Source organism: Pagrus pagrus (assembly GCF_965226575.1).
Source record: "Pagrus pagrus genome assembly, chromosome: 2".
In the NCBI taxonomy this organism is placed as follows: Eukaryota; Metazoa; Chordata; class Actinopteri; order Spariformes; family Sparidae; genus Pagrus; species Pagrus pagrus.
This window is the reverse complement of record NC_140186.1, coordinates 19,533,851-19,552,042: the sequence shown is the minus strand read 5'-3', so window position 1 is coordinate 19,552,042 and position 18,192 is coordinate 19,533,851. Positions and strand designations below refer to the sequence as shown.

Genomic DNA, 18,192 nt, shown 5'->3' with positions numbered 1-18,192 from the left:
CTAGATTAACACACCCAAATCTCTGACAGTGTCATTGAAGTTTTGCTGTGGTTAATAGAGGGGCTAGATTTAGACAAAGGAAAGGAATGCATGGAATTTAAAATGTCCACCATGTTCAACAATGTTAAAGGAGTGCAATGATAAACTGGTATTTTATGATCCTTCTCTTTCCTTTGTGTGTCTCACAGGTTCTACAAGTTCGTCGATGTCAGACCACTGGCTAATCCGGCTGACAGGGGACAGTAAGAGAGGAAGTCTGGTGTCTCGATCATCTACCACCTGCCCGTTGTCCTTACCTGACTCGCCTGAGTCTCCAGTCTTCCTCGACAATGACTCTAAAGAGGAAAAAGGTAATCCAGGATTGGCCCTAATCATGTCAGTGGCTTATTCTGTGCAAAGATTGTGCATTTAAATGTAAAAACCTAAAACATTTTCCTCTCTGCTTAATTGTCAGGGGGTTTTGAGAACAGGCCATTTATAAGGGGTCTTCAGGGACGCAGCGTGAGCATGAGAGCCCCCAGCAAAACCAAGGACACCCTCAGCAAAGTGCTTCCCCTGCGCTGGTCCTTTGGTTCAAAGGACAGACGGAAACCTGACACAGTGCCTCCACCTGTCCAAGATCCTGCCCCTGTGGAACTGGTGCAGTACTTGGAATCTGGCCGACGGCCCCGGTGCACAAAAGACCCAATAGTAACATTGATGAGCGAACCGCGCGGCGCCAAAGAAGCTGCTGAGGGCCGCGTTGCAAGCACTGTTCGATCTTCCAGCGTCGGGAGCATCAGTTGTGTGGGTAAGCCCGGAGAGGGGTCTCCACAAGTCCCGGAGGGCCAGAGGAGGCCATCAGAAAAGACAGCCAGCTTGAGACGCAGCAAGGAGAGCCAGACAAGAGATGAGAGCGCTGTGAATATCAGCAGTAGCTCAAGTAGTAACACCCTCACCAGGAGGAAGGATGCCAGGAGGCAAAGCTCATCCAAAGCTTCACAGGATACTGAGGCAAAAAGGAGTTCCGGTGCTGGAGTTCAGCCCAGCTACAGCACTCCCAGCCTTCATGATGGGACTCTGAGAAGACAAAAAGGGGACAGGGCTGATAGGGAACACCACGGTACATATGAAGGAAACTCTAAGACCAAGAAAGGCGAACTGCCCAAGAGCCACGAGGGACTTCTCTCCTTCTTCAAAGGTAACTTCCTGAAGAAGGATAAGGACTCAAGGAAGTCCAAAGAGGGTGGGTCCTGGAAAGGCGGAAGTGAGGAAGGTAGCAGAAGGACCCTCTCCAGGCTGTCGCTGTCCAATGGGGCAGCAGGAGGAGGAGCTGGGGTGGAGGGAGGCAAATCTAATGGCTCAGGCCATTTGGGCGATGAGCTGGCAAATGGGAAGGTGGGACGAAGCACCACTGACATCAAACGCTCCCAGAGCTCTTCCAACATCCCCACCAAAGCGGAGCACAGCATGCGCAGGACAGCATCTTTGCATCGTAATGGGATGTCAACAACCCCAGCACCATCGCGCAGCCTCACAACAGATAAACCATCTTACGGCACTCTGCAGAGGACTCGCTACAGCACAACCTCACTGGGACGCAAAAGGACAGTCCCCGAGTCCAGCTTCTAACACAGAGATACTTAACACCTCCCCACACACACACTAAGCCTTTCATTTGTTATGAAGTGAATGACGTCCAATCTCTGAGATCAAAGCAATAGAGCTCCACTCACAGTGGGTGGCCTTTTTGTTGCCAGATAATGAACTGGCTCCAGTGGTTTGCACCATGGAGTTGAGAGACATGCAGAAAATGAAGGGTCCCTTAATGCTGGGATGAAAAGAACAGAATGAAATGACCTGTCCATCACATGTATGAGCAAGTCCATTTTTTATTCTGTTTTTATGACTTAAAACAAGTGCCTGAGCAACGAATATGCAGTTTAGACCAATGACTTTGTCTGTTTAGCACTGGAAGCACGAAATCCCTTACACACACTCACACATGACACACAAGCACACAAACGTAATATCCACATTTGTGTCTTATTGCTGTAGTGGAAGTGTTGGAATTCATCACTCGATTTTGAATTTGTATGGTTTGTTTGCTTGCAAGGAAGACACACTGATTGTGTTCATTTATAGGAATGTAAAGTGTCCACTTGATTGACTTTAGTGCTTCGAGGCTGCAGTTTCTTATTAATACCAACCCTTGTTAAATGTTTATTTAAAGTATGGGAGTGTTTTCATGAAGCACTTAGTTATCCCCATGTGACCCAAATTGCAGTTGTTGTTCATTTGGGGTTCAACCTGCATTTATAATACAATGACCTCGAACAGTAATCAGTTGCCGGAGGTGTTATTGTGACCTGGGAAATTAGAAAACACATTTGTCTGCTGTGAAGTGTAACATTAATACAAATTCCAACCTTAGAGATATTTATATTTATATAACATCGATTACTCATACTGAATGCATTCCATGTTTTTTTCTTTTGTGTAATCACCTTATTTTTCTTAGTTTATGATTCCTGTTTCAACTGTCACACAGTCAATATAGAGACATCCTGCTGTGGGTTATATGGAGGTGGTGACCGCAATCAGCACAGCAAGACAGTTTTTCTCCTGACTCAGAATGCATGTTGTTCTGTGGAAGCTGTGGCTAATGGAAAAAATGCTTTCTCTTTCTGTGCACCCAAAGGGGCGACTCTTGGAAATAACCCCCCCCCCTTTTTTTTTTTTTTTTGTTGACATTTGTCTTGTTGATAAATGCTTTCATCTATTTATGAGCAAGTAAATGCAAAAAGAAATGAATATTTCAAGGCATATTGTATTTCACTTTATTTCTTAGTTTGATTGGATTTAATATCGGCATTTTAAGTCTTCCGTAATCAGTACCTGATTAGTACCGCAGCAGTTGCGAATCCGGCATAATGAAGGTTTTGCTGTGCACTTTGTTCACAGCTTAGAGTATTATGATGAATTATGATGGTGTTCGTGTCCTGTGAGCTAAAGATTTATTTTGGACACTATAGGGGGACATGCAAGCATATTTCTTGTAATTTAGTACAAACTTTATTTTTGCTTAATTTTTTAACATGTCACCATTATTACCCAATATGAACTTGCTACACAACTAAATGGTTATGAAGTGTATGAAATACACAGTACAATTACAGTCTTTTGGCTACTGTGCACCTTCAGCCAGAGCCACTGGGAGTACAGCACTTCTCTTACGTAACTGGTGGAGGAAAGCAGGGAGCATCAACTTAATTTGTCTGGCCCAGTTGTCCCCAGCCACATAATTCACATGAATGATATCGTAGTCGTAATCCTGCTTCAAATCCTGGTAATACTGTAATAGAATAAAAGGCCAGCTGGGTTGCCTCATTTGCTGCTGTAGTGATGTTTCAAAGTTATATGTGCACAAATGTTTCCCATGATGCCTTTTCAGGCTCTACACATGTATGGCCCTACACGGATATTTGCACAGTGCTGAGATTTAATTGCACTTTACACATGAGGATATTCTTTTGAGTATATAAAACTAATGCTTAATAAGGTTTTCCAACTGAATGATATCTCTGTTAAAAAAAAGGCAGTTTAGTGACAGGGTTAGATGCAAAATGAATATAAAATGTACAATGCCACCCTCGGAAAAAGCTGTGACTGAACAGTTAGCATTGTGTGATGGAGTATTTTCCCTGATGATCCTGTTTATAACTGAGCTTTTAAAATGTGGAAGACTTGAGTGACCCTCACCTCTTGCATTTCAGATTTACAATATCCCACTTCTGTCTTTGTCTGCTGAGTTTTGATCTTTTCAGCTGCATAAATATAGAAGCAGTCAATACTGCCTACAGTCTTTTGCCATTTAGAGTTTGCAGCTGTACTGTAATTATTCCAGATCTTGATACCTGAGAAACACCATTCATCCAGTATAGATATGCATTTGTGCAATGTCAATTCTTTTTTGCACAAATGATAAAGTGAAGTCTGTTGTTTCCTTGGAGTTCAGTTGACTGTAATTGGAGCTGTGCATCATTGCATCAAATCCACACTGGCGACTGGAGTGAACTCTGTTTTTTGCTGCTGTTCAAAGATGGAAGTAGAAGTTAATTCAAGTCACAGTATTCACATGTGAATGTGAGCATGGCGAACTTTTGTTAAACTTTTGTTTGTCTAAATATGAAGTAACCCCATGAGGTCTATCCACCAAGATTTTTAAAAAAGGAGTAAAAAAGTGTAATTTGCTAAAAATGCTTCATTTTCTTCAAAGTGAACAGTGTCGCAGTTAGAAATAAGGGGAAGGAGCCTGTAAAAAAAATGAAAAAGTTGAAGTATTATGGAAGCCAGTTTTTCTATGCACATCATCATATAGCTCTTTGTGTTACTGCTTTATTTCCACGTTGAACACTTGAATCGACATTTTCTCATGTTTATGCCAAGGATACATGCTTGTATGTCTTATGAACAAAGACACTGTAAGACACTTTGCTTTCAGGAGTATGACGTAACAGATTTGTTATTCAGAGGTGGGGGTTTCTTCTCTCAATGTACAACCATCCTAGTGGGGTTGCACTTTCAGATTGTATGGACCAGTTAAGAGAAACTCAATGACCAAGTTCCCCACAATGTAATGAGTGGCCAGAAAAGAAAAATAGTGTGCTAAATTCTTAAATCCCTTTTTGGCAGCAGAGGTAGTTGCATGTAATCTGATACATTTCCTCTAGTGATGTCACTCAATGGCATTGTGGGTAATGTAGGCATCAGGTTTTGAAAAGCGGTTTCCGGGATTAGCACTGCACTGTAACACTGTTAGACTCAATATGAACCGTTTGAAAACAAATTATTAAAATGGATACAGCAGAACCAGAGATATCACCTTTGTTATTCCACATATTCTTATTCCTTTTCAAAACCTGGCGCCTACATTACCCACAATGCCATTGAGTGCAACTCAATGCAACTAAGCCACTAACTGACATCACTGGAAGCAATTTATCAGATTACATGCAGCTTCCGCTGCAGCAACAAAAAGCTTTACCTTACTTTTTCATACATGCAGTTGTACTCCGCAAGACGTTAATGTGTAAAACTGATGGAGTTACCCTTTAAGAAGGTGCCTGCCAAGACTTGTCTCTGCACATGATTTAATGGTTGTGCACTTTGCAGGGCAGGATGTATATTTTCTATAGGTGTCATATGTCCCAAACCAGAAAGGTCAGGTTGACAAGTAATAGATTTTGTTGCAGGCATTAGTCAGAGCTTTAATTAGTGGCACACTAACTATAAATCTAATGTTAAAGCTTTGTTGGAAAAGGCTTTTGCTTTCCAGGGTTTTTGGTTTCAGAATATTTTTGTTTCTGTGACAAATGAGTGAAAATATTTGTGCAAGTGTGAATTTAAGTACCGAAAGCTATATCGAGTGCATTGACTCACACGCAGCCCTTACAGGGACACGCCACATTTGTTTTCAGTCACACTTTCAGTAAGCTGAGCCTGTTTCAAAAGTCCAAGCAATAATAGTGGAATGTCTTACTCATTACTGTTGGGATTTTTCTTCATTAATTTAGACTCTGGAGTGCTGAACTAATATTGTCGAGATGGCTTTGTATTAAACTAAACAAATGCCAGCATTAATTAGGCCATCTCTATAGCTGTGTCTATCATGAAATTGTGCTTTACTGCACGGAAAATCTATTTATTTTAATTTGCTTTGTGCACTTGTTTGAAAACTTACCTTGAAACTCTAGAAGTGAATTCAAATTTCATCTCCATAATCTCTTATTATGAACAAGATCATTCATGCTTATACAAATCATTATAGACACAAAGCCCACCTTTTCCATCTTTCATTACATTTTCCTCTGAGTGCTACCACCCACACCAAGTATAAAGTCAGTCGGCCTAGACAAACACTGATAAATTCAATTGAACTTTACTGCTCTCTGAGGAAGTAGCCTTTGAAGACAATTAATTGGAGGAATCGATGCGTTGCTGTGGAGTGTAAATGTATAGATAGTACCACAGAGGGTCTGTGTTGCATCATATATTTTGTCACAAAGTTTGTCTCTGGTTTTCTTTACATGGCTCGATCCAGTTGTGGCCACACACACCATGTTTACTCTACCAAACTGAGCACTGTTGTTGAGTGTTAACACATTCTTTGTGAGATATGGGTTAAAGATGTTTTTATATGTAATTTTTCTACATTTTATAAAAACTATCTGTGTATATATTTGTAGATAGACACAGACAGAACAGTGCGTGTGGATGTGTGAGAGAGAAATAGTGAATCAATAAGCTTATTGTCACTGACCTTTGGCCTGTGGGATGAAGTGATTTGGGAATAAAGATACCAAGGTATTGAACTGGACTCACATGCAATATATTCCATGTTTTGCAGGGTGTGACAAGAATGCTTTCACTGTAAACAACAGTTTCTGCCTATAAATGATGGTATATTGTTTATTTTTCAGTACAATAAATAAAAAAGGTATTATTTATGACTATGGTCTTCAATCAACACCTTTTAGTTTCTTGCTTGATTATACATTTTGCTCAAAACAAGCACAAATATGAACATTTTTGATGCAATAATTCATTTTTTTTTCTGCTATATATATACACTGAAATGTATGAGGTGTCACCAATATATGAAAGAGATTTGTTTCCTTTTGTTCATCAAATCATGAAACAAGAAGAAGGAAAAACACTATGAGTGAGTGTTTGTGTGACTTTACAGATCTACTGTGAGTCTTTCACTGTCATCTCATCAATTATATTTTGAATATGCAACTAGTAATTATATCTGCCTCTGAAATGTAGCAAAACAGAATTATGATGGAGCATAAAATAGAAGTAAAGTAACTGAAAACTGTCCTTTCTCTCTTCTCATTTCTCGTTTGTACATCCTTGACTCCTTTCCTCATCTCCTCTCCTCGCGTCTTAGTCCCTCCCACATGAGGAGAGAGATGTCAGGGCAACAGGGATTTGACAAAATAAGATGTCTCTGCCTTGGAGCTGCGTTTTTAAGTGCCATCAATTATGACACGTGGCACAGCCGCCTGTATTCAATTACCTCTGTCAGATGAGCAGAACGGTGTTCATGTCAATTTATATATTAACTTTAATTTCAGTTCACAACGTGGCGTAATGAGACATCATTTGACAGTGAATCATCAGTAAGAAATGTGGTTTGAACAGCACCTTACAAGGCACAACAGTGAAGGACAGAGAGTTTGATCGAGCATTTGATCAACTTAATTAACGAATACAACTTCTGTATATAGTACACATTTACTTCTGTAAAGGATCCTGCCATGGTTCGTATATTCCAGCTGTATCTCATGGCTCTTTTGTGTTTTGGGTGCCGAAAAGACTTCAAGAAAGGATACGACTGTGCATCCACACTCCTCCAGCAGTAGTAGAGATACTGTTATGTAGTACTCTATTCTTCATTCTTTATAAAATAATCGGAACATCCTTGGGAAAGAAGAGCACAACTGTTGCAGGCATTCAGAGACGCAGACAAGCACAATTAGTTTGTTATCGTGGTTGACGTTGCTCTGTTCAGTTCAACTGATGGTGAAGGCTGAGTTAAGCATGAAAACAGTATAGTACTGAGGACAAATGGTGGTAATATAAAGAAAGAGAGTGTGTGGATTGTTCGTGGAACCTTATTTTGGAGTTCACTTTTGAGGCCCAGCTTTTCATTGCTGCAGTCTCTCCTCCAGTCACTTTGTCCCACTTCATTGTAAACAGCATGCCAAACGAGCAATTGCCTGATATACAATTAACATCCTATTGATAACCTCTTTTCAAAGAAGAGCACTGATGCCTGAAATGAGTTCACTCAAGAGGGAAAAGGCTTATGACTCAACAGTCATCAAGTGGCTTATTTAAACTCATACGTGGTTGCAAAATTGCAAGCTGATGATGATGTTTAGTATCTTTGAGACATTCTCCATTCACCGTTAAATCCCAGAGTTGTTAGAAAATAACGTCATCGGTTGCATCACTCTGTGTTCCTCCTGCCGGGAGTCCCGAGGATTAAGCCAGTCACAAAGGTGGAGAGGATGTAGCTGTCAGGGATGATGGAGGGGATGACGTTCGGGATGTGGTCGTGGAGGGGGGATGCTGGCAGCTCTCATCTCAGGGAGTCCTGCTGTTTCTCCTCATCCTGCTCATCTTCTTCCATTCTTGAGGGTGCAGTTGGAAAAGAGATAAGAACCTAGAGTCTTTAATATTTCTGGTACATTTCCAGGCTTCAAAAAGTCTGTACTTTTGAATTTGTAAGCACATTATACCAACTCAGCAGCAGGGGCGCCCCCAGAAATTTTTGGTGGGTGGGCATGCATTGCTTAGTTTCATTACTAATTTACTGTAAACACATGTGATGTAAAATATCAGATAGAAGCATGAATCTGACTGATGTAACCATCCTCCCACTGAATAACATCGAGTCCTGATACAGTTTGTTCTCCTGCTCCATGTAGCTGAAGTTTTCACTTATTCTGTAAAAGATGTCTTGATGTCAGCTGAATGGGTGGCAAAACATTTTATAAAGACAGTCATTGTGCCTTCATTTTTCATCTTGTGTTAAATGTAATTGAAATGTCTCAGCAACTATTGACGCCATAACATTTAGTATGGTCGTGTCCTCCTCAGGATGAATTGAAATAACATTTGTGTTACCTTGACTCAGTTGTTCCCAAATAGTATAGTGTGATAGTGAATTATATAACCTAAAATAATCTTTAAAAACCTTCCAGGAAACCTCATTGTTTCAAAAAAAGTTTCAAATTAATAATTTTATCATTTTATTAATACATATTTCATGAGTAATTTGAATACTTTGAAAGTGATAATTAAATAGTCTCTTTTTCTGCTGGTGTGCTCCTGCAACATTTTACACAATATTACACTATAAAACAACAGCATCAGTCACATACAGTGTACTGTCTGCACTGCAATTGCTCAGCTGAATCACACCCTTCAATCCATTGGTAGAATTAAGAAAACATGTATTTTTGCAACCGTTTTATTCACACAAACAAAACATTCAGGGGCATATCTCAAAACATCAGCAGTCACCAGTAGTGAAGTCATTATAACAAAGGTTTAGGAATAAGACCACTCTCAGTAATTCAGCCAGCTGCGCCTCACTAGTTCAGTCAGCTGGGTAGATCTAAGAGTGTAACCCCTTTATCTCCAGTTTGTCTCAAGTTCTCACAACCCTGGTGTTTCAAACTGCTGTCAGCATATCTGTTACCACCAGTCTTGTGTGCTTTTCTATTGAAGTTTCACGAGGGTTTTTGTTCTGTTCTGTTTTGTTTTGTTTTGTTTTGTTTTGTTTTGTTTTGTTTTTCTTGTTTTGTTTTGTTTTGTTTTGTTTTGTTTTGTTTTGTTTTTCTTGTTATGTTTTGTTTTGTTTTGTTTTGTTTTGTTTTGTTTTTCTTGTTTTGTTTTGTTTTTTAAAGCATTTAAAATTGCTCCATGCAATCATTTTTAGAGTGGAGGCTTTTTACAAAAAAATGACTGAGGAACAGAGTTGAATAGAACAAGTACAGGCTGGTTCTGGTTGCATCAGATGAGGATTATTCAGATCAGGGTGTTCATTGGTCAAGTGCATCTTATTTATAAAGCCCAATACGTATTTGCCTCAAGAGGCCTTACTATCTGCTGCAGCCTGCACTCTCTATGCTCAGTCGCTTGATTCAGATGCAGGGAAACTCACAGAAAAAAACCTTTGCTGTATGAATGAGCCTTCTGCTTCTGTTCCAAGAGTACTTCTCCTCTCAGTTTGACAAGAGACGGGAAATGGATCTTCCACCCATGTAGTGATGAGGCAGCAGCAGGGGGTCAACCATAGCTGCTGCAGAAGCATATCAGCTTTTTGAAATGTCAACAGACTCCTTGTCAAGATATATGAAACACACCCCCTCACAAAGTTCTGGATGGGTTTCCAGGTACAGGGCTGAACTCAAAAGTAATAAAGTGTTGTGTTCATCTCTGTGTGCACACTGAGGTACCAAAACACAGGGAAAGGTTAAACCCATACTATAAGACTGTCGACTGTTGCCTATCTACCACTAGATAGGACTTAGTTATATTAACAGACAGGCCATGTGCAGTTCTCCGTGCCCAGAAAGTATATTAGCAGAAAAAAAGAGTCAAATCCTCTCTCCAACTCTCATAATGGTGCTCCCTAGTGAGTTGGTCAAAATTAGTTTACAGTCCAAGAGGATGAAAACAAAATTACTGCAATGATGATGCTATTAAACAATTGACATGTATTTTTCATGAATATTTTAATGAAAAGTCACTATTTTTCATGAAAACATAGGCCGATTTTGTCGTGGAAAAATGGTGACTTTTCATTAAAATATTCATAAAAAATACAAATTCCACTTAAATCCAATAACATTCAACCAGTATTAGACAACATTTGGCATTGACTTCGAGTCAATCGGTCAAACGACCTGGATTCACATGATTTTTAACATCCTTCTTAATGTTTTGCAAAATCTCACCTACTCTTTATTTTCTTGTTTTGTGTTAACATCGGCCTACACTGAGCATGAAATTCCTGCCGGAGATTGAATTTTTGAAGACCCACTATTCATACAAACCTTTTCTGCCTCGCTTTCATGCTAATTGCTAACCTGTGCCACCGACAGATGATGTTGATGCTGCACTCGATTTTGAAACTCTGCCCACGTTATCAGTCCAACTCTCGTCCTCTCTGGAATATATTCAGAGAGTGCCTCTTTCCTGCAGTAGAGATCCAAGGTTGTACAGCTCATTTGCGAACTTCACACTATAAGCTGCAATTGAAGTTGTATTAAAGGTAAGGGTACGCTCAATTTCCAAAATGCTGGTGTTGATCGGTTGTGCATTAAAACTGTCATGTTTTACTTAACTTAAAACATGTGCCAAAAAGAATAAATGAATTATCAAGGTTTCTTCCATTTTACTTTTGTGCAAAGATTAGTTTTTCTTATGGAGAGCTATCAAAATATTTATTTGACTTTGTAACTTATTAAAACATTTGGCCTTCGAGATTTTTCAGCATATTTCTGTTACTGACAATACTGATGCTTATACCAGAACTCATACAGATTTTCAAAATAATGCAGCATAAGATATAATACATCATGAAGATTAAAAAACTTTAAACCATTTCCAAACTGGTTTCCTAGAAATTACCGTTGCATATACCTAATTTGTAACCGAAAATACAAATTTAATCTAGATTTTCTAAAAATGAAATGTAAATTAACAAATCTGGCATCTTTTTTAATACTGAGCAGATCAATGTGATCAAAATGTTCAAAAAATCTTGCAATATAATGAGTCTACAGCTATGCTACTCTCTCTATATATAACAACAGTTACATAAAAGTTTATCCAACTATATTTCTGTTTATTATATATACATTTGCATCTGATGACCAATTTTATTTTATAAAGTAGTTTAATATATCTGAGGTACTGTTCTGTTTTCAGAGAGGCTGAACAATTACATGGGTCTGAAATAAGCAGAAATCAAGCTAATTTGCTGATGTATCACTTAATGTATGAAGTACGTGTGAATGAAGTCGGCCTACAGAGCCCATCTAACTGATGAGATATCATATATGAAGTAAGCACATAAAGTCATAGTGACTTCACTGTTTGTTAGTCCCCTGTTTTTTTCCCTATTGTGTCTTTCCCTGTGTTCCTAGTGCGCTCTGTCTTTCTGCAATCAGCTCATCGCTCCAGCCGCTCTGCACAACAGCCCCTCATCATTTCATTCACCTTCAGTTTATCTACTCCAGCTCTCCAGTGACTCATCGCCAGATCATTGTCTCAAGGCCAAGACTAAATAAGACTTTAATTTCTCCTCATGTTTTCTTGTGCCTCAGGATCACCTACTCATATGTCAGCCTGCCAACAAACTCTCTGCCACTACACCATCTCTGCCAGCCTCAGTTTCCCCCATTTCTTCCAGGCGCACCCCTCACCAGCTCTGCCATCACCCTGACACACACACGCTACCGCTGGACCTCATTCTCCAACCATTCCTCTCATCCTCTTCCTGGTTGCAAAAAGAAAAATTTGTGTCTTGCGTTTGGGTCGTCCTTCATGGTTCACTGCAAATCCATGCATGAAGTAATCATGAATCATGTATTAGTTGAGCATTACTTAAGTATATGATTTGCACATTTATTATAGTGTGACCATTAAATCTTTATACTTGACACTTCTGGGCTCCGGCAAAATAAGGACAACTGGCACAGTATTCAAGTCCATGATTAAATAATACAACTTATTTTGAATTCTGTAAGATTTTTAATTTCTCCACGCAACCTCATGAGGCCTTCCTGTGACTCTCTTGCTCCATCTCTCCATCTCTCTCTCTCTCCTCCACGCTTATCCATCGATGATAGCATGCCTCATACTTACAGATTATATCCAGGTCCACTGCAGACTTTCTCTTTGTCTGGACAGGTGCGTTGTTTATTAAATTGGTCAAATAATAGACGAAGAATAGAAAAGAAGATTGAAGTTAAAATCTTTATTACAGCATGAGAGGCATCTGCAGGATGAGTCCTGGGCCCGAGCAAAATATATCAGGACCTTTACACTATACAGTAGCTGCATGTATCTCAGACTGGAAATGCTTTACATGCATTGAATGTCAGAGAAAGTTATACTGTGCATCGAGTAAAAACACAAGCTGGAAAAAAAAGCGCACAGTGGTTTGACAGTTGCACACAATTAAAAAATGCGCACAGTATATGTATTGGTTTGTTAAGCTGTCAATGCTCACAATATGCAGATAGAGAGGCCCACAACTTATGTTTAGTCAAAAATGATGTTTTGACACAATACTTTTTTTTCATTTGCTTTATAACAGACAAAAAAAAAAACAGTTACAGCAGAGTTTCTCATCCTTCGTGTTGGGACCCTACAGTGTGTCGTTTGATAAGGAGGTGGGGTTGTGGGGAATTGGTAAGACAGACAAAGCTTCAACTAGCCTCCGGGTCAGAAAAGTAAAGCTTTTGATTTTTTTCTATCGTCCGGCATGGTGTGACTCTGCCGGTTTCGAAAATAAGTCCAGTGGTTTGTAAGCTTATGAGAAAATGACCCTACTTCTCATTTGATTTATTACCTCAGTAAGCTGTTTCCTGATGAGTTTTTGGTCCCAATCACTACCATAAGCCTTTTTCAATACAGCATGCTGTTAATTTAGTTAACTATAGTCCCATTTAGACTAAAACAGACAATAAAGCAGGGCATGCTTTAGGGCAAAGCTACCTTGTGACTGACAAGTCACGGTGTAGAAATGTATAGCCATGGCACTGTGTACATTTTTAGGTCGTGAACTTGTTGTCACTGTTTTTGCCTCAGAACTTGATACTTTCAGTCTGTGTTCAGTTCAAATTAAGGGCAACATTTTCGTTGTCTAAAAATGTCTCTCGCATTCGGTTGTTCTAAAGGACACTGAAAGCTGTCCATTTTTTTCTGGTAGTATATTTTGTTTCAAGCTCTTTCTTTCGCTAGCCAAAATGAGCATCCCATTTAACACAGGTAACAGGTTGAAATAGAAATTAATGTACATAGTTAACAAAGTAGGCTGGCTGGGTCCTCCCTAGCTCCACCCTCTGATCCAAATATGGTCCCTTCTGACCTCAAAACTCCAAAATGCCAAAACTCAAGGCTTCTTTTATACAATCAATGATTCATTCAGAGTTTTCTCTTCCCACCGAAAAATAGAATAATAATGGGAGGCCAATCTGATGACAGCTTGGCAACTCTAATCGCTGGTATCAAAACTCTGAGACTGAAAGCTGGGTCACAAGCCAAAAAAGGTTGAGAAACCCTGAACTTTATATTTTATATTTACATAAACATCAGAATAATTGTACACAGCAAAACATAGCATTACTTAATATCAATACAACAACACTAACATCAACTTATTGACAAAATGGCACCCGCTTCATTAATTTTCATGGCTTTAAAAAGATACTGCAGATACAGTAACTCTCACTGCTTGACAAAAAACAATTTAACTTACTGCAGGTACCTTGATGAAACTCTGCAGCTTTATGGATTGTGAAAAATAAGTGGAGTCATTTAAATCTAAAAGCATTGTTCCATACGGACCAATAAGACCAATTTTTGTGCAGGAGTTGGATAAAATCACAATCTCTCACAACTCCACTTTGTAACTGCTTTGTACTTTGTCAAATGATACATTGCATTATGCACTTGTCCCTTCGCCCATGGCTTAACTTTTCTACAAATTTCAAGGCTGTTCACAAGTTGTTTTTTTTCTAAGATATCCTGATAACAGACAAATAAGCGATCAGACAAGCTGGACGATATCCAAATGCAAAATTAACCAAAATCACATCTGAAAAAGGAGTACATAACAAAAGACAGCACATTCTGTTTTTGCATATTACAGCCATCAGGAACAAAAGACAAACATGAATTTGGTGAACAGCTTGCTTAATCATCCCTGATTATAAATTACCCCCCTTCATGGTAAAAGCAGACACTTTCCGTTTAGCCCTGCTTGCAAAGTGCCAAATATAATACAAATATTCTGCTCTCCATCTACTCCAGTCACTATAGTCAGGAGTCATATTGTCATCTGGTTGAAAGTCATCATATACACTCAGTCGGCAGAATGCTAATGTGTTACAAATATGCAACTCCATTCAATTCTTATAAGCAGCGCTTATAAGTGCTGCTTATGACCAAGGACATTCTCTCCAGTCTCATTCTCCATCCTTATGTTATGCTGAGGTTAGATTTTTACATAAATCACAGTCACAGAAAGACACGAAAACATATACGACTGTTTGTCAAAACCTCTTTATACACAAAGTCTTCCTAAAGCTCTCAACAAATTTCTTTCCATTATCCAGTACCTCAGTCATGTACAGTTCTGTCTGGTGTATTTTTTTCTATTGCAACGTCCAAAATTTCAAGTGACTCTGAAAATGAACGCTGATTTCTGTTTTGAAATGCCACCCTGAGCAGCAATTATTTGTGACATTTACTCCAGATAATAGCATGTCTACCAGGACCTGCTGGAAAATGGTCCGTGTTGCAATGATTAAAGGATAGGTTCACTGTATAACTTTTTTTTTTTTTATCATTTACACACCAAAAGGACAAAAATTTAGACAAAATTACGGATTTCTCTGGATTTCAACATTGTTAGAAACATTTGGGATAACTTAAGTACACAACTCAACCAAATATGTCACAAAGGGCTCATCCAGTCGACATTATAATGCAGAAACGTTACATATTATATCGTTAAACAGATGGTTTGTGATGATTGGAGCAGGTTCAATAAATAGGCCCATCTGAGCCTCCCATTTTTAACAATAAGTGGGGTTTTTTAAGTTTAAATTACTTGATTGAAGTGTGATCAAGGCCTCTAAGAACCTGCAGCAATATTTTACCTACCTTTAAAAAGGTCGAAGTTGAAGAAACAGAGAGAGTGAGAGTGTGTGTGTGTGTGTGTGTGTGTGTGTGTGTGTGTGTGTGTGTGTGTGTGTGTGTGTGTGTGTTCTTGCACTCATGTCCCATTCATAGCGCTTTTAAGCCACAAAGATACACATTGATGAAGTTCCTTTGATTTGTATTCACAGATTCTTATTCAGTCACATACTTATGAGGTCACATTAGATGGTATCATCTCCGCAGAGGCCTGCACCTCCTGCTGAGCCCCTTCAGGTATCATCCTCACACTCACACTGGCACCATCTGTGGTACTCGGGGCCACACGGAACTTTCTATTAACAGGGCGCACAGCTCTGAGAAACTGCCTCTTGAAGGTCTCACTTAGGACAATGTAGAGGAAAGGGTTGATGCAACTGTTAGCGTAGCCCATGCTAATGGCTATGTTGTAGGCATAGGAGAAGGCTAGGCTCGGCTTCTGCACCCCGAGGTGGACCAGCTGAAGGATGTAGTAAGGGGCCCAGCAGATGAAGAAAGCCAGGCAGATAGCCACTGCCATTCGGGTCACCTTCCTGGTGCGCACCCTCAGACTCCGTGGAGGCAGCGGTGCCACGCTGGTGGACATGTGCTGGAGGATCTGGAAGAACACCAAACAAATGATGGCCAGAGGGATAGCAAATGCCAAGAAGAACTGGTAAAGTGTAAACCAGTATATGTCAGTGACTGGGTCAGGCAGAAGGAGAGCACATGCCACCAGGCCATCCGGGAGAGGCATCAGACCTGCGTACATCCACACAGGGATGATGGTGAGTAAGGACAGAACCCACACCAGGCCAATGACCAGCGCTGCCACACAAGGTGTGCGGATGTAGTTGAAGCGGATGGGGTGGACTGTAGCCAAGTAGCGGTCGAGGGTCATTGCGGTGAGGATGTAAGTGCTGACAATCTGGCTGTTGGAGTCAAGAGCAGTGATGACCGTACACATCGCTGCTCCAAAGTGCCAGGTACCGTTGCCCAGCAACTGGTGGATTAAGAATGGCATCCCAAGAAGAAACAGGAGATCAACTATGGACAGATTTAAGATGAAGATGTCAGGGACAGTTTGCTTGGCTCGGCACTTGGTCTTCTTCATGATTGTGTAGATGACAATACAGTTGCCCATGATACCCAGAAAACAGATGATGCCAAAGATGACATGGAGGATGGCACTGCAGTGAGGGGCCCCATGTACACCTGGAGACAAGAAACACAAAAGTTAAAACACATCAAAGAGTGCTGTACATTGTATTTAATCAGGTTGTCAAATGAGCTCCTGAAATGTATCAGTATTCACATTATATGACACAGTCATTATATCACAATGTTGCCAGAGCAACAGACTAAAATTAACAAAACTTGTTTGTTAGTTAGTGTTGCATAGGCAGATCTCTTATCACACTGCAGAGCACAGCAGTTGTCTGAATCTGCTTTAAAGCTGTTGTAAAGATTCATTGTAGAAATTATTGATTTGCTTGCATGTGTGTGTCGATCAGCGCAGTGCAGAGCAAAGAAAAATGACAATGGGATGGCAAAAGATCTTTGTAATGACTATTATGATGTTGGAAGCGAACACCTTTTGTCACATTTTAAACACATTTTAACACATTTAAATGTCTAAAAACATCTTACCAAACACCAATTAGTGACTTTGTCATTAATATTTGCACAAATATTATGTGCTTTAATCACTAATATCATGGACTAGCTTTTAGCAGTGGCAAAGTTTAAGTCAAATGTATGTGATGAAGATGGTCATGCTTTAAGTATGTTTCAAACACGTCAGGCTGTGAAGGGGATCCACTGCAGCCTGCTGTGCAATATACACTGAAGTTTGTATGATTTAAGATTGGGGGGGGAGATAAAGGAAAAAAGAAAACATCCGCATTAAATTGCTTTTTGTTTAATGCAGTTCTGACGGTTATAAGCAGGATGGTCGGTGAGCTTCTAGCTGGATTATATGACTGATGCGCTGGTTGCTCAACCTACCTGTTGTTGTTGTTGAATTAGTGTCTCCGAGAGAGAAATTAGAACCGTTTAAGAAATCCATCGAAAAAACCAAAGTACATCCAAGTTATGAAGTGTCTGCTTCCCAAGTAAAATGCATCTGAAGCAGCCTGCAACCGGAATTCAGTCTTACTCCTCTTCCATATGCTGTTTTAAATAGTTCAATCCATTTCAGCACAAGCACTTAGTGTCAGTCTGTGCGCTCTGAGCCTTCAGTGATGATACAGCCGCATCTCGGTGAGCGGCTGAGGAGCTCCTGAGAGCATCTTCTGCGGAGTTGCGACTGCGCTGCAGGTGTCAGTCCAGCTGGTAAAAAAAACCCCACATCAGGTAATTAATAGCTTTTACTCTCTCTCTCTCTCTCTCGTGGAAGAGTGTGCGCGCGTAAAAGCGCTTCCTTGGAGACGTTGAATCCAAATGTAAGTTATTATTTTAATTGTGTTATCTCGAGGCAAGATTTGTGGGAATCTGGACAGCACACGTTATCAAATTATAGCAATGGGAGAAGAAATAGAAGAGAAAGAAAGAAAGAAAGAAAGAAAGAAAGAAAGAAAGAAAGAAAGAAAGAAAGAAAGAAGCGCTCCAACTGAAGGGGAAAAAAAGCTCTCCACGCACTGTAGAGTGCAATATAAAGATCGCGAATTAAGAAGATGCTCATTTGTTTCCACTGCCCAAAAACCTCTTGTTTTGTCGTGA

At 39.8% G+C, this 18,192-nt stretch overlaps 2 protein-coding genes across 2 annotated transcripts in view; one reads left to right on the top strand and one right to left on the bottom strand.

Moving 5' to 3' along the window:
• usp43a (ubiquitin specific peptidase 43a) overlaps positions 1 to 2,703 on the top strand; it is a 118,533-nt gene extending 115,830 nt beyond the window's left edge. The window contains exons 15-16 of the mRNA XM_084344349.1: positions 189 to 350; positions 455 to 2,703. Of these exons, the coding sequence (XP_084200475.1) occupies positions 189 to 350; positions 455 to 1,611 (1,319 nt within the window). The 3' untranslated portion in view covers positions 1,612 to 2,703. The remainder of the gene's footprint in view (positions 1 to 188; positions 351 to 454) is intronic.
• A 9,881-nt stretch (positions 2,704 to 12,584) lies between these two features.
• Positions 12,585 to 17,909, bottom strand: mchr1a (melanin-concentrating hormone receptor 1a). Its single transcript, XM_084370197.1, has 2 exons — positions 17,479 to 17,909; positions 12,585 to 16,686 (listed from the first exon to the last, which is right to left on the bottom strand). The coding sequence occupies exons 1-2, from the start codon at positions 17,537 to 17,539 to the stop codon at positions 15,665 to 15,667; spliced, it is 1,083 nt and encodes a 360-aa protein (XP_084226323.1). The 5' UTR covers positions 17,540 to 17,909; the 3' UTR covers positions 12,585 to 15,664.
• Between the last annotated feature and the right edge of the window lie 283 nt (positions 17,910 to 18,192).

Coding starts and splice junctions, on each gene's coding strand:
- mchr1a (XM_084370197.1), bottom strand. CDS start 17,539: ATGGATTTCTTAAACGGTTCTAATTTCTCTCTCGGAGACACTAATTCA. Junction 16,687..17,478: donor TAATTCAACAACAACAACAG/GTAGGTTGAGCA, acceptor TCTTGTCTCCAG/GTGTACATGGGGCCCCTCAC.